This window comes from Ambystoma mexicanum, chromosome 5q (assembly GCF_040938575.1).
Source record: "Ambystoma mexicanum isolate Mex_15411 chromosome 5q, UKY_AmexF1_1, whole genome shotgun sequence".
NCBI classification, from domain to species: Eukaryota; Metazoa; Chordata; class Amphibia; order Caudata; family Ambystomatidae; genus Ambystoma; species Ambystoma mexicanum.
The window spans coordinates 1,193,657,899-1,193,673,320 of record NC_090933.1 but is presented as its reverse complement, the minus strand read 5'-3'; the positions used below and the strand labels follow the sequence as shown (position 1 = coordinate 1,193,673,320).

Sequence of the window (15,422 nt, the reverse complement as noted above, 5' to 3'; positions counted from 1 at the left end):
TGAGGACGCACCCCTCTTTCATGCCCAAGGTGCCGTCGGACGTCAATCTCTACGAGCCCTTGATGTTACCCGTTTTCTTCCCGTCGCCGGCTGAGAGGACCTTGCACTCGCTGGATGTGGCTAGAGCACTGAAGTTCTACGTGGACCGCACAGAGTTTCTGGAGAACTTCACAGCTGTTTGTGAACCTTTTGGGCCTGTGAACCAAGGGAAGGCCCTCTCAAAGGCTTCCATTTCCAGATGGCTCTCCGGCTTCATCATGCACTGTCACCGGTTGGCAAACCGACCGTTGCCCGGCTGTCCGAGAGCCCATTCGACCAGAGTGATCGCTGCTACCACAGCGTTCCTGTCTGGTGTGCCCCTGCTGGACATCTGCAGGGCTGCTATATGGAGGTCGACGCACACCTTCACGAGATTCTACTGCGTCAACTGGGATTCCAGGGAGGAGTCCAGAGTCGGCCAAGCAGTGCTGCGCAACCTGTTCGCTTGAAGGTGAGCCGGTGAGGAGGTAAGAGATGCTTAATGTTGAGTTGTTGAAATGCTTAATGTTGAGCCTTGCCACCTCCCATGGTTGTGCATGTGTGTACTGCCATGTATTCTTGTATTCATGAGCATGTGAATCCATGGCAGACCCCATGCTGGAGAAGGAACAAGTTACTTACCTGTAACTGTTGTTCTCCAGCATGGGTCTGGCATGGATTCACATGCGAACCCTCCCTCCAACCCCTCTGCGGCTCTTCTCTTGGTCCACTTTACGTGCAACCAAATCTGAAGATGGCTGCCAGAGGAGGGGCTTAGGTAGAGGTCAGTCATTGGCTGGGGGCAGTTTGACCCAGAGAAAGACAGTTCAGAAACGAAACTGATTTTTTTTCTTTACGGAGGATTCCCAGCCCGACGACAGGGAATATTCATGAGCATGTGAATCCATGCCAGACCCATGCTGGAGAACAACAGTTAAAGGTAAGTAACTTGTTCCTTATGAATCTGAACAAGTCCAATACATAGTCCTCCAGTTCTGCATCCGAGACAGATGATGGAATTCCTCGAAGGTGGATGTTGCTTCTTGATCTGTTCTCCGCATCCTCCTGCTTTGTCCCCAGTTCCTCGCAGCATGCTTCCAGGGCCACTAGTCTCTCTTGGCTTTTTTCCCATTCGTAGGATTTCTCACACAGGGTGTTTTCTACCTCCACCGTACGAGTTTCCACTGCTTCACTCCGCTTGTCGAGGGAGTCGATCTTCTTTGTGACATCTTCAGTTCTCTCCTGAATTTCTTTAGTCAGGGCCATTAGGTCCCTCAAGTCTGATTTCTTGGCTAGGCTCTCCAACTCTGGGGCTTCCTGGATGGCATGCGAGCTGCTCGCCTGCTCCCCAGAGGCATCCACCTTCAGCGGCCTCTCCAGGGTGTTTCCCATAAGTGCAGCAATGTCCATTTGCCTGGGTGCCTTGTTGTCTTATCCATTGCAGCACAGTTTTTGGAGGAAAGTGGGGTGCTGCTGGGATTCTTCTTCAGTGACTCTTCGGGTCTCCCCTACTTGGTAAATTCGTAGCTCCCGCCACTCCCCTGAAAGCCGCCGCGCGCAAGCCCCCCCAACCTCCCTCCTCCGAAGCGCCAAATGCTGCTGGCTCCAACACCGTCCTACTTTACTGAGTGGCCCTGGAGCTGGGCAGGCGGGCTAGTCAGCGGCGCATCGCACTATGGGGGGGGGCCTCCGCGTGCACCCAACTGCCCTCTGTTGTGGTAAGCAGAGGCACCAAATCAGGATGCTGGGATGCCCGGCACCCTGAGTCCTCGGGAGGCTGAGCAAGAGTTAAAGCAGCGAATTCAGGCACGTAGAGACCCGCTAACACCACATCTGGGTCAGCAGCTGCAGGTGAAATGTAATGTCTGAGGCTGCATTGGCAGCCCCTCTATGCAGGCTCCGGAGCAGTTTCAGTTTCTCCTAGGAGACGAGTCCTCCCGGCGGGTACTGAGCCGTGCAGGGCACGCGGGATGGTGGAGCTCTTCCCCATCAGGCGGACTTCCGGACCCTGCGGCAGCGTGGTGTTGCGGCCGGATGAGGATACCCGTTGTAAGGTGCGGCGCCCGCACCAGGGAGCCGGTATCCAGATGGAGAGCGAGCAGAAACTCCCCAGCCCCCTGAGACGCGCTGCTAGGTGGGGGCGGCTCTCCTAAGAAGCGCTGGGTGGGCCAGATGCTGCAGCATGCAGGGTGGCGAAAGTAGGGTTAGTCCAGTGGGTCCCAAGGCTGTTGCTCCGGACACACCGTGCATCTAGGGGGAGGTTCCGGGAGTCCCTCGAACGGCGAACCGGAGACAGGTCACATTCACGCTAGGGCCAGAGGGTTGATAATAGATCCGGGCTCCACCTCAGTATGGCTTTTTCAGAACTCTCGTACTGGTCGTCTGCCATTTTCCTGCTGTGCTACGCGCCAGGTCCGCACCTTGGAACGCCGTTATAACTTCATAAATGATTCTGGCAGCCCAGCGACAGTGTCCTCTCGCCTTCATGGATGCGAGACCATCAGATTTCTTGCAAAGTGGAGCGGAGAACCGGAGATATTACGCTCTGACAGAGCCAGCCAGGAGCATCTAAGAAGTCATGCTGTCCATGGCGGCTCCAAGACATGCCCCAGCCAGAGAATTTATTTAAACCTTGGGAAATCTGGGAGACTTCCATGTTGCACTGTACTGAGGTGCTTTGTGACACAATTGTAAAAGATGCCTATGGAGTTGGTTAGACTCCACAACCAAAAAGAAACCGTGTATAAAATCACATTTAAATACATGAGTGGGGAAAAAGGGTCTTGCGCTCTCGAGACAAAAAAAAAATCATGTCCTCAGAATCTAGCAAAGTTGCTAGGGGGTCCCTAAGGTGGAGGGAATTAACACATTTCTTAGAAACAAATAAGCCTCTTCTATTTCTGAACTAAACCCTACCATACCTCTACAGCACCACACACCAACACCACGACAATGAAACAAACCATACACAACCTCGCCAAACTCCACATGACGCCAACTGACCGAAAACGCACCTACGCACAGTGACTGGTCCCTCCGAACCGAAACTGCCAACAGCACATCACAGCTCTCTTGCTTTTTTTTTTGCTCTTTCCGTTTAACAACGCCGCCACCCTCCATGCATTACAGATCCGCCAGAAGTCCAAGAGACCACGCAGGTGGCAACAGTGCATGGTACAACAACCTTTAAAATAACGGAACATGGGTAATTCGCAAGGACTTGGCCACCCCTCATCTTTGGCACTGGCCAATATGAACACGCGCATACTTGCACCTCGTATTTCTTCCCATACTCGTACTCCGGTCCCCCGATGGCATTCAACCTACAGCACGCTGGGACCATACTAATGGTTAAAGGTGCTATACAAATGCTGCACTACTCCTACTCCTACTCTACTTCCCTTCAAAATTTCAGAGCAGGATAAAAATAGAGCAAAATTATTGTGGTTCTATAGGAAACTATTGAGGGAAAGTTGGCAAAAAGAAAATCTTTCCTAACACCCGGTTGCAGGTGGTCTTATGTATAGTGGGTGTGGTGGTAGTATTTTTTTGGTGTAGGTGTAGTTTGGTTTTGGCTAGATGTGTAGGATGATTTCGAGTGCCTTGACCCATGGATTGCCCAATGCTGAGCCACAGCTGCGGTCCTCTAGCATTCTATCATGGTGCCCTCATTCTTTTAACTATCTAAATCCATTCTGGGGTGACCCAGCCCTCCAATGTTAAGGGACACATTTTAAACAGGCAGCGGACGTCCAGTCAAGGTCAGCTTGCCTTTGATTGAACATGAATTGAGGACAAACCACCCCAAGACCCTGGAATTCCTTGCCCGGGCCCTATGAAGGTGCATGACCAAATAGGTCAAATTCTGACCTAAAAGATCAGTAAGATGCTTAATATGGAAAATGGCCCAATCACATGGAGCATTGACATTAATTTGCTAAAATCACTGGTGCATAATTGTGCATCATACAAGGGTAAAAATGGGTTTACTACTAACAACCTGTTCTGTGCACATCACAAAGGGTAACACAAGTACCTTAGAGAAAGGGACAGTGTCTCTGCAGTATTCCACTGTAAGGCAGGTTTTACTACAGTAAACTGAAAAATTGATAAAAATTGACGCTTTCCCTGCACTGGGATCTAGTCCTGCTCAGGCCCCTTAAACTAAATGAGTATAGCAGGTGAGTGGCTAAAATGACCTAACATACTCCAAAAGTCCAAGCCATAGAAGATATGCAGATGCAGGCAGCCGCATTGAAGTCAATGGTCGGAGAGTTGCAGAACCAACACTATATGGTACTATAGAAATGTAACAAACTTCAAATGTCAAGTACCAGATGTCTTGTTTGATTCACTAGCGAAAAGCAATGACTTTATCCAATTATGATTTAACTCTGTTAATACTTGCAGGTTTATTGATTTCCTGCTATTCACTATACTGTATGTTAAACATGTCTTGTTCTTTTACCCTTCTCTTCCTTTTAATATTAGGTCTAAAAGTAGAGATAACGCACTGTGGGCAAATGAAGCGAAAATACAGAGTGTGTAATGTAACAAGACGGCCTGCAAGTCACCAAACGTAAGAACTTTTTTTCATAATGTAGGTTTTTAGACACACTGTATTTGCGACCTTTTCAAGTTAAATTAATTTGAATACTCCTCTCAATTGTACCTTGATGCTTCCTAGTTTGGCCTGCCAGCCAGCTCTCCTATAATTGCTAAACCACTTTGCTTTGCTACTCAGTTTTTGTGAAGTGGTTAGTTAAATATTGTTGTTTTTAATGTGTTTGCCGTTCTCAATTCTTTTTGTAACGTTCTCACTTTTCTTCCATCCGTACGTCAATGTTAAATTTGACTATTCTGTTCCATTGCTGCCACCTAGGCTGTTTAATGTAAAGTGCCCCTTTTTTTTTAGCATCTTTTCTGGTTGACTTCAGAGGGGCTCCATCATATTATTAGTGTATTAGGATTTGCCTGATTATTTTGTGGTGGTGAGTCTGGTCTTTTTAGCTTGACTCAATTGCTAAGCTCCATTTTCTTCGGTTTGCAATGTGTGGAGAGCTGTCCTTGGATTGCATTTCAAGCCTCCTTCAGTGGAGTGCTGCTGGGTCTCATTGTGTACCTTATTTTCTTCATTATGTGTAAAGAACAGACTAGTGTCTGTGAACTGAATTCTTTTTGTGGGGTATTTTTTTAACAAGTTTCCGGTGCACCATTGTTTTTACCCTCAACAATGACCTTTTCAGTTGGGAGTGAGGAATTTAATTTAAAAATCTACTTGTCCAAAGGTCAAGATGTCGGACAAATCTATTTATCCTGTAAAAAAAAAACTATAGTCGCTCTGTGGCCTATGTTTATTTAATATGGCACATTGTCTAGAGGAGTTTGAGGAAGTTGAAGCTGCCTGCTGCACTTGTTAGGCAAGATTGTATGTAGTAACCCTGTGGGAGACTACACCAGCCTTGTCCTCTTGGTAATGGGTAACCCAACCTTTGGTACACACCTGTACTGCACAAGTTGGTAGAGTGACTGAGCAGCCAGGCCTGTCTCAAGAGGGGTCAATGTGAGCTGTACAGGTGCAACATACAGGTTCACAGTGACGGGTATTCAAAGAACACTAAGGTTTCTTATTAAAATTATTCATTAATTTAACAGTCTTTTAAAAAAGTCTTATTTAGAAAGGGCAATATGCAAAAGTAAAATACACTCCTTCACTTTCAGTTAAGTAGATACCCTTTTGGGATGTCTCACACACACACACTGCCTACACCCTGAGGTGACTTCAATTTCTAGGACACTGTGCACATTGATCTATCACTTTAACACTTGATGCAATACTGAGGTTGTGGAAAAAGGAATAGTTTAGGGAAGGAAACGCAGGTCAACAAGTTTCTCCAAACAGGTGAGCACTTTTCAATCCCCCAATGATATATAGATTAACCCTTTCCCAGCTATACAAGTAACTTATGTATGACTTTTTGAGGGACAGATAAATACAGTCAGAGGGTAAGAAGAGTCTTCTGGGAGCCCGGACAACCAATGTCGCTGAGGCACTTCTTGAAGATAGCACAAAAGTCTTGCACAATGTTAGTTTGTCATAAAAAGAATCCTTGTTGGGCTACAAGCTGGGAGGCTTGTGAAAAGCAAAGATGCAAGCAACTCTGCACAGGGCAGCAAATGCAAATCTCCAGTGAGAGCAAGCAAGCTACACACAAGAGTTAAGTACCCCTAGTTACATAGTACTTTGAGTCTGAAGAAAAAGGTCCAGCTGGCTTCTGTTCCTGCTGATCCTGTTGTTCCTGGGCCTCCGTCGTGGGGACAAGGGGGAGGACGTCTGGGGACTCCGGCATTACGATGTGAAGGTCGGCGGCAGCAATGGACACACTCCATATCAGCAGCACTTCGTGGTTTCAGCTACTTGCAAATAGCACCATTTTTGGGAGGATTCTCATTTCTGTGGTAATTCCCTTCTACCTTGGAGACCCCCTGCTCTTTTGCTGGACTTTAGGACTTTTAATTTTATCCTGGAGAGAGAGACCTTTTTCCCACTCCCTCATGTATGTTTGTTTTATTTATACCTGGTTTCTTTTGATTTTGGAGTCTGACAAACTCCATAGGCATCCTTTTTACATTGTGACACACAGCACCCTTAGGTTTAAGAACTCCCTGTGCTTAGTCTCCTAGGAGACCCAAATGCACTCTGTGGTGTTTGGCTGGGTGACTGACAGCTGAGCTGGAATGAATGGGAGAAACCTGCATAAAAGGCGATTCTTTTTGGCTTGGAAGGCAGAGTCGATCACTGGACGAAGGAACCAAAGAAGAGCTTGAAGAGGCCTGCTGCAACTCCTGGACCGTTGGTTTGCCCGGTGAAGCCCTGCTGCTGTGCTGAAACTCTAAATTCGTATCGACGGAGAAGCCCCTGTAAGGACGACTTATCCCCTTGACTTGGTGGGACCAATCAGCTCCAAAGTAAGCCACCTGGACATCCTCTCAGAGCTGGTGGTTGAATTTCTACAGAGTTGCTGCTGGAAACCAAATTGCTAGTTTGTGTGTGTTGCTTTTAAGCTGGCCAAGAGCTCCAGGAACATCCTCCGGACTCCCAGGAAGCAGGACCGACCGAGCCAGAGCCCCTTCAATAGAGTGCGGGACCACAGATGCAAGGAAAGTCCATCTCAACAGCGAGGAACTGCACTGTTGCTATTTGCGGTAGACGCGAGGAGCTGAAACACAGAACATCCACTTATTTTGAAGGGGCCTCTGAGAGACCCTCGGATGTGGAAACAAGGCAGAATCACCACACACAAACTGATACACCAGACACGAGGTTGTATTCCCAAAATCTAGGGTTTATTGCAAAACAAATAGTCCCAGTTGGCCAAATGGTCCCACGCCCCACGACGTGTGTCTAACAGACCTCGGGGGACGCAAGAGAGCGAAAATTGTACATCAGTTACATATATACAAAATGAGCATCTTATAATCAGTAATGACACATTCAATGCTGCCCCCAATTCATTCCCTTTGAATTGGAGGCGATGATGGACCATGGTGACGTGTATGACACCTCAGACCACCATATTTAGTAACAGTTTGCAATCTCGAATTTACAGACACCATTCTTTGAGAGAACACAGCGCTTCTGTTTTCATGGGAAAGCTGCGCGTAGGGGACTGGCACATTCCAGGCCTCACTATCTCTTGGTTTCGATTCATGCTCTAGAGGTCTGCTTGCTCTCTGGTGCCTCACAGTGCTCAGAAAGGGGGGCCGTAAGAAGAGCATAATTCAAACCTTTTAAGATTAGTTTTGTACATTGCTATTCTTTTAAGGGGACTCGCTGGCATCCGTGTACTGATTAAAATGCCTTGCTCCTGCCCTTCAAGGATATGTGAGGGAGGGAACCGGGCATTTCTGTCTGGCTCTCCAGCGCAATGTTTCAACATGTCTTTAGTAACCTTGGACCATTGAAGCGAAATAATAACTACAGCAAAGCAGTTTTACATGAGGCAAGGTGGCAACGTTGGAGAGAGCAGAGAGAAAACAAAATGGCGATTCTGGCCATCTTAAAATGGCCGCACTCTAGTTGAGCTAATAGCTATGTAATGACTAATGAGCATATATTCTTAACACTTTAAATGAGGCGGTTGGTCTTCGGCCAACCAATTATCATACATTACCTTCCGTTCGAGGGGTGTCTAGTTTTTCTAGACTGACAGTTTGAAGTTTGCTGGTTGCGAGCGGTGACGTCCCTTTGCAGTGCATGAGTCCCCAGAAGTTCTCCCTCTTCTCCTCGCGACTGACGCCCAGGAGCAGTGAGATCTGCAGAGCTGCACAGGAATAGAAGTCATCTGCTGCACTTTGCTTCAACCTAAAGGTACTGTTCAGTCTAAGAGAATTTACCGCTTGTGTAATCACTTGTCCGCGTTGGAGACTTGCTTGGTTGCATGTGTAGAGTTGCTTGCAGCTTAATTACCTAACAAGCCTAAAGGCTTGTAACCTTACTTTAAATTAATCGATCTACAAAGACTAAATGTGCAAGACTTTTACGTACCTCCTGAGAAGTGCTTCGGTTTCGCCTGGATTTTTACTCATTTGACTTTGGCTTAGCCTGGCTCCCTGAATATCTCTTCTTCCCTCTGTGAATGTGTTTGGTCTTCCTTCCAGGAAAGGGTTAACTAACTTTACATTGTTTTTTTTTTTTTACAAAAGTACTTACCTGCTTTGAGAAATACTTGTGAGATCTCTTGTTGTCATAACAACCTTTCTCTTTGTCAAACTCTTAAACCTGATTCTAAATGCAACAGTGATCTATTAATGTCCCAGCACCCTAACAATTGCAGTCACCTGAAGGCTAATTCTGACAAATTAATAATTGTTTATTCAACAAACCTTGTGTGTAAGTGTTTATTTGAATACTTGTCACTGTGAATCCGTGTAACTCCCCTACAACTCACATTGACCCCTCTTGAGATAAGCCTGGCTGCTCAACGCGCTACCAAACTGTGTAGTACAAGCTTATAGCAAAGGTTGGGTTCCTATTGCCAGGAGGTCAGAGTTGTTGTAGTGCACCCAAAGGGTACTGCATACAATCTTGCCTAACAGTTGGGTTAAGGGTTACAGAGTGAACACTTTTGAAGGAATGAGAAATCTGTTTGTCTATTTTCTATGCCTGCTTTCCTGGGAAATCTGTTTTTGTTGGAATCTATATTTGATGCCTGCTCTCCTAAGCTGAGACAGCACTCAAGAGATTGATCCTAAGAAGTTTGCAAAGGCTGCTGACTTGTGGGTTGCCAACAGGGCCACTCGCAAGGATTCTGGGGCCACCCACAAAAAGGATGAAGGGAAGCAGCACAAGAAAGAGGGAAAAGAGAATTCAAATTTCAACCACCCCAAAGAGGGCCACAAACAGAAAAAGGGTAAACACCATCGGAATCCAAGTCAGTCTAGTGAAACCTCTGGTGCTAAACCAGAGGGAGGTCAGCAGAATCCCCCAGCCAGCGTGCTATTGTTTTGGCAAAACATTGTTTGGAGCATGGTGTGCGCGCAGAGAAGTGGGTGGACAAGTGGTCAGTCGGGGGCAGGAGACAAGGAGACAGCCCCTATATTGCCGTGACAGTTCGACCGAGATCCACAAACTAGGCGGACCCTTTGCGGATTCTCGCGGGCAGTCAGCTCGTGTACTGTAGTCTCTGGTAAGTGAGAGCGGGAGCCGCCGGGGCGCAAAAATCCATTGATCCTTCCCTCATTACTTCATGTAACTTAACACCTTCCACTGATTCCTTGGAACAATAACTGCAAAACAGTCAAGTTGTACGGGGTACACAGCCTTAACTTTGCCGTTGCTCGGAAGTGAATCACGTGACTAAGTTAAAGTTCTGTAGTCGGCTCCCGGCGAGTGCCTCACGGGACGTTTCCGCGTTTTGCATTTAAAGGACCGAGTTCACGCAAAATGTCAACTCGTTATAACTTGAGGAGTGGACCGCTAGCGGACGATCTTAGAGCCCCACAATGGGACGGCTCATATATGGAAAAATCTGCACACTTAGAAGTAGCTCATTCAGGATTTCCAAATCTTAACATTCCACCTGGTGAGTCGGTTCAAGTTATGGCCAAATTCATCAGGTAACTGACATTCATATGGCTCCAACAGAGTCTCGGATTGAGGAAACAATAAATCCTCTATCCACAATGGCACATGAATTTATCTGGTCTTCCACAAATATTAAAGGTTCAATTGATTGCTTTTTTCAAAGATGCAGGCATAACAGCATGAGTGCGGTCACTTGAAGTGCCATCATGTGTCAACACGAAGACTCAAATATGATTGCCGAAAATAGGCTATCTGAACTGTTGGCTTGGATCTTTCGCGGACATCTAACTACTTGGCCAGTTTAATACAAAATCTCCCGTACCAAGGAAATGTGCTCAATTCAATGGAGGAGTCCAGAAGGGAGTCTGTGGCCTCTGTTGAATCAAAGCAGAGTCAACCAGCAAACTGGAACAATACTGCCTCAAGGAGCCCGGATCAAAATCGAGTGGGTGTGGGGGGGGATCCTACTCTTCCAGCCCTAAACTTTGTTCTCAACTCACTGGTTAAAGTATTTGAACTGCTGAAAAGAGACTTTCAGACCCACATAGGGATTCTTACGGAAATGACAAAAGACATCGAGCAGTTTGAATTCACTGTTGTGGGCCAGAGTAATGTAATAAATTGCTCAGTGTTACCCATCTTGACTAAACTGGAAAATGGACTCTCTAAACCCAGTGGTGAGTTGATGGAGATAAAAGATCTATTGACTTTACTGCTGAAGGAAGATGAGGAGACCAAGAAGGCTCTAGCTTATCTCAGACAACGACGGAGACAACTAAAGATCCGGATATGGAATTGATAATCGAAGAGGTCTTACCATGCTCATGCCAAATAGCTGATGACACCCCTCTTTCTGAGTCAGTCATGGAAGAATTCTGCCGTTTAGCACAGGTTGCTGGACAGAAAATGGAATCGCCATCAGGAACTCTAGAGGAAATAATTGAGATATCAGCACAGTAAGAAACTGGTAATACAATACCATGGAGGGAAAGTTCACAGCAGACATACACGAGACGGAGAAGAGAAAGGCTCAGAAAACAAAAGCCTAATCAAACGACATTTAAGTCAATGAGTAGACAAGAGAAGACAAAGAATATAAAAGGGGGGGAGGAGCAAAAAGATCCAATGTTAAAAACTTTGTCAAGGGAATCCGTGGCCAGGGAAAGCAAATTGATGAAAACGTTGAGGGGGAAACCGATGAACAACCGGAACCCCTGGGCCCTACAGTTCTGGTTGAAGTTAAATCAAAGAAAAACAGAAAGGAAAAAGTATTCATGCCAGCCAAAGGTAGCATGTGCAAAGCAACTATAGGAATCCAGATGGAGGACGGGTGGTGCCAGGAAAAAGTACATATGCCCTCGCATCAACAGGATGGTGCGAGAGCTAAAACAACGGGTAAATTGCTTAAATGGGCACCGTTTTTTCTACCACGTCAAAATTCTGTCGCAAAAGTGCTACCCCAGAGAGACATCGGTTTAAGAATAGCTCCAATATTCAATATGATGCGAAAAACAAGATGGCAGAAACCACAGGAATATCGGAAATCCAAATTGAATCCCTCAATGGCGAAGATGAGAAGTTGCTGTCCAAAGCTGAAACTGAAAAGCAAGATCACCCAAAAGAGAGGGAGAAGGGATTGTTCCTTCAACAGTGGAATCTTCTGTAAATCAGACTTTGGTAATGGGTAGTCGCCAAGAGGACTTGGCACCTTACGCAACGCCTAGATTATGGTTTACAAGCGAGACCAACCGCGTAAAAAAAAAAAAAAACATTGAATAGGGGGGCAATTCATATAATGATCAAAAGGATACCAGATCTTTATTTATTCTCAACTAGAGATCTTGAGTATGTTCATTTCCCGGAGTCTGGTTTTACAAGCTTGGCAGAAGTAGGGTTTGCCTCCAAGATGGGCGTTAAAGCCATTCTAAATGTGGCAGACAAACTGCGCCTCAAGGGCTTGGAAATGCATGAAATGAGACCACTGTATGGGGCGGGTGCTGGGGGTACTGAGGAGAAGGTGGTAGTACAGCATTAAGATCTACATGCACAAAATAGGTGGTCAATCATAATTTCGAAAAATAATACAAAAAAAAATTCGAAAGACCATGTTGATACAATAATATCGAAGAAAATAAATATCGAATTTATTTTTATTATATATTTTGTGGTCCAGGAATAAAAAATCCGTAAAACAAAAAAAAAATAAAGGGGGGGTTGGAGGGAACCCCCATTTCGAATAAAAACCGTAATAAATTACTCTTTTTCGATATTTGGACTTTCGAAATTTTTGTTTTCGAAATTATCACTATAAACCCACAAAATAAGTGGCAAACGAGCAAAGATGTGCAGCCTAAGGGTGGGGCTCAATCATTATCCTGGCTAATGTTACCGGAGATAAGAATGCAAGTTTGCCAGAAATTCGGAGTAGTACTGGCTCTTATTTAGTAGGGAGAACATAAGAATTACTAGCTTGAATATACGGGGCTCCAGTTCATTCAGGAATAATGAGATGAGATCATTGCTGTTTGGGGGTAGTGACTTGATTCTACTGCACAAAACCTGGCTAGTCAATGCACCTAAAATTGAGGGTTTTAACTTTATCGTACAGCCAGCAACGTGTAAAGCAAAGGGAAGACCGATGGAAGGGCAGGGGGGTCTCTTAATAGCCTGTAGACCGGATCTATTTAGTGAAATAACAATTATTCCTTGTCAGCAGGAAGGAATTCTGGTAGTAAAATCAGTCACACCCTCAAACGGCGCCCAAAAAAAAAGATCATAGTCCTAAATCTATACTGGAACGCAGTTTGAGAAAAACTGCTGGAATTTCTTGATTCAGTGTCAATTATCCTTATCGAAGTCAAGTTGTCCCATCCTGAGGCATTTGTTGTTGTAGCAGCGGGAGACCTACATTCTCAATGTATCCAAATTAACCATAGAGACCCAGAGGGAATAAGGAAGGACATAACATTGAATGGTAGAAGGTGGTTGAGTTTTTTTTGATGAATGGGATTTAAAGCTCTTGAATGGTTCAATAGAGGGTGATTTTCCACCCGACACTACATGGGGGCGGGGACGACTGAATCTGCTCTGGATTGTTTTTCTATCTGCGAACTTGTTTGGGAAATGTACAACTTTTCTGTTACAGAAGGTGGTACAAGTGACCACAAACGACTTGAAGCCCAAATAATTTGGCATACCAGTAAAAGAGCAGAGGTATGGCACAATCCTGTGGTTAAAAACCAGAAAAATAGTCTAGTGAAATACCATAATCCGCTCATTTTCCATGAATTTATTTGGTCTATTGATCGACCACAGAACATCCAGAAAGATCGTCAGCGTGTATATAAACACGTGTTTGATGAGGCTATATGGCCCAAAAAGCGTGAAACACGCAGGTTAAGAACTTTAAGGAAGGAGGAACAAAATTAATTAAATCTTGTTGAAATGACAAAAATAATTAAACAATTATAGAAGTTGGGCCAGACATAAAGCGACGCTACTACGGATCGAATGTGAATCAATGCGGCGTGCTTTAAGCAATAAAGCTGCACGCAATTTCTGTGCACTCATCAACAATCTCAAAGCTGACCTGAAGGTCACTCAAACAAATAATGTTTTAGAGCTGAACTGGATAAACTACTTTGGAGAAAAATATTCAAAACCACAAGGAGAGCTGACCTTTAAAGGTGTGGAAGGGAAATGGGGACTAAGAATTGATAAAGAAGATATTCAAGATTTGATTAATAAATCATCTAGATCAGCGGGACCAAACCTGGACAAAGGAGGGCAATATACTCCCAAAATAGACAGGTTTCAGAAGAGGCCATTCAACATCACTAAATGGCATAATATTGGCCTCATTAACAAATAACAAAGATGAAAACAATGTAGGTAGACTTTATGGGGCATTTATAGACCTGTCTAGCGCATTCAACTTGGTTACTCGAGACCGGCTCTGGTCTAAGTTGGTGAAGAAAGGTGCCTCAAACACACGGAAGTCTCCATGAAGGAAACCCAGCCAGAGTCAGACTTTACCTGGAAGGTCATCTGTCAGGTTACATAAATGTTAAGAGGGGTTAGACAAGGCTGTATGGTGGCACCCTTTCTTTTTAAAATCTATCATGGAGAATTTGGCCAGGAGACTGATTCCTCAGCATTGGTAAGTGTTAAGTTGGGCTCCATGCCTATTAAGTGGCTTATGTATGCAGACAACTTTGTCTTGTTAGACAAGACACCGTTGGTCTGCAAAGACTTCTGAGAGCTTTGGACCAACCCTACTAACAAATTACCTTTCTGCATACACCTCTCAAACTCCAAACCAAACGCAACCAAAACCTACAACACAACAAACCGTAGAAACTTCACTACATCGCAACAACAAAACAAAAACACAGTCTTGCACAACAGTACACGATGACTACCGGCCGCAAACACCCCAGGCCCAGCTGTAACGCTCACCTGATTCTCGCAGAGGCGCCGGTCTTGACTGGGCGACTACCGTATCTTCAAAGGTGATGTGTAGCACCCGGTTGGCTCTTTGGGCTGGACCTCTGTGCACTGTATGCCTGACTTCAAGAGTAAGATGTCTGCAGGCAGAAAATATGGGATTAATGAACTGGGGTTATTGGGGGTGTCCCTATCTCTTCCCTTTTTGCTCTCCTGTAGACCCCCAAAGGTTAACGCTCTCACCTTAGGAAAGTGAATGCCGAGCTCTCCATCTGCCTCGGGGCAGGGTGCTGTAATCAGTTTCTTCACTGGATCGGTAGTGCAGGCCTCTTGACTTCAGAGGACTGCTGTCCGTCGTTTACTGCACGAACGGTAAGTTTCGAGTAATTCTATTGTCTTTAAAGTCTTTAGCAATGATGTCTCTTATTTTGCAGGTTCCGGCGATGGCGGATGACGGGCTGAAGTGAGTTGAAGATGGAGTCCGTATGATGAATAGAAGCGCCTGGAAGCACATAAGTAAGCGCTTGTTGCCTGCTTCACAATGCGCTCTAACTGTCTTTTATTTTGCAGGTACGAGTTCGGAGCGGCTGCAGGGTGCCGGAATACCCACTGGGGTTGATGTGGAAAGGAGTAATGGCACGTGAGTATTAAAGTTCCCCAATGTCTTTAAACGCACCTTGTTTTGTCTTTCAGATGCAGGATGCAGCGCCGAAGGCCTCCGGAGAGTGCGAAGAGTCAGTAAGCTTTTGTCTTTCAGATGCCGGAATGCAGTGTGAAGACCTCCGGAGCGCACGAAGAGTAGGTAAGCCTTTGTCTTTCAGATGCCGGAATGCTAACCTGTTCTTTCTTGTCTTTATAGGTGTTGCTGAAG

At 45.5% G+C, this 15,422-nt stretch overlaps 1 protein-coding gene across 3 annotated transcripts in view; it reads left to right on the top strand.

Moving 5' to 3' along the window:
• AGO2 (argonaute RISC catalytic component 2) overlaps nt 1–15,422 on the top strand; it is a 1,138,923-nt gene that overhangs the window by 430,520 nt on the left and 692,981 nt on the right. For all 3 annotated transcript variants that reach the window (XM_069621684.1, XM_069621685.1, XM_069621683.1), the window contains exon 7: nt 4,510–4,597. In XM_069621684.1, the coding sequence (XP_069477785.1) occupies nt 4,510–4,597 (88 nt within the window). The remainder of the gene's footprint in view (nt 1–4,509; nt 4,598–15,422) is intronic.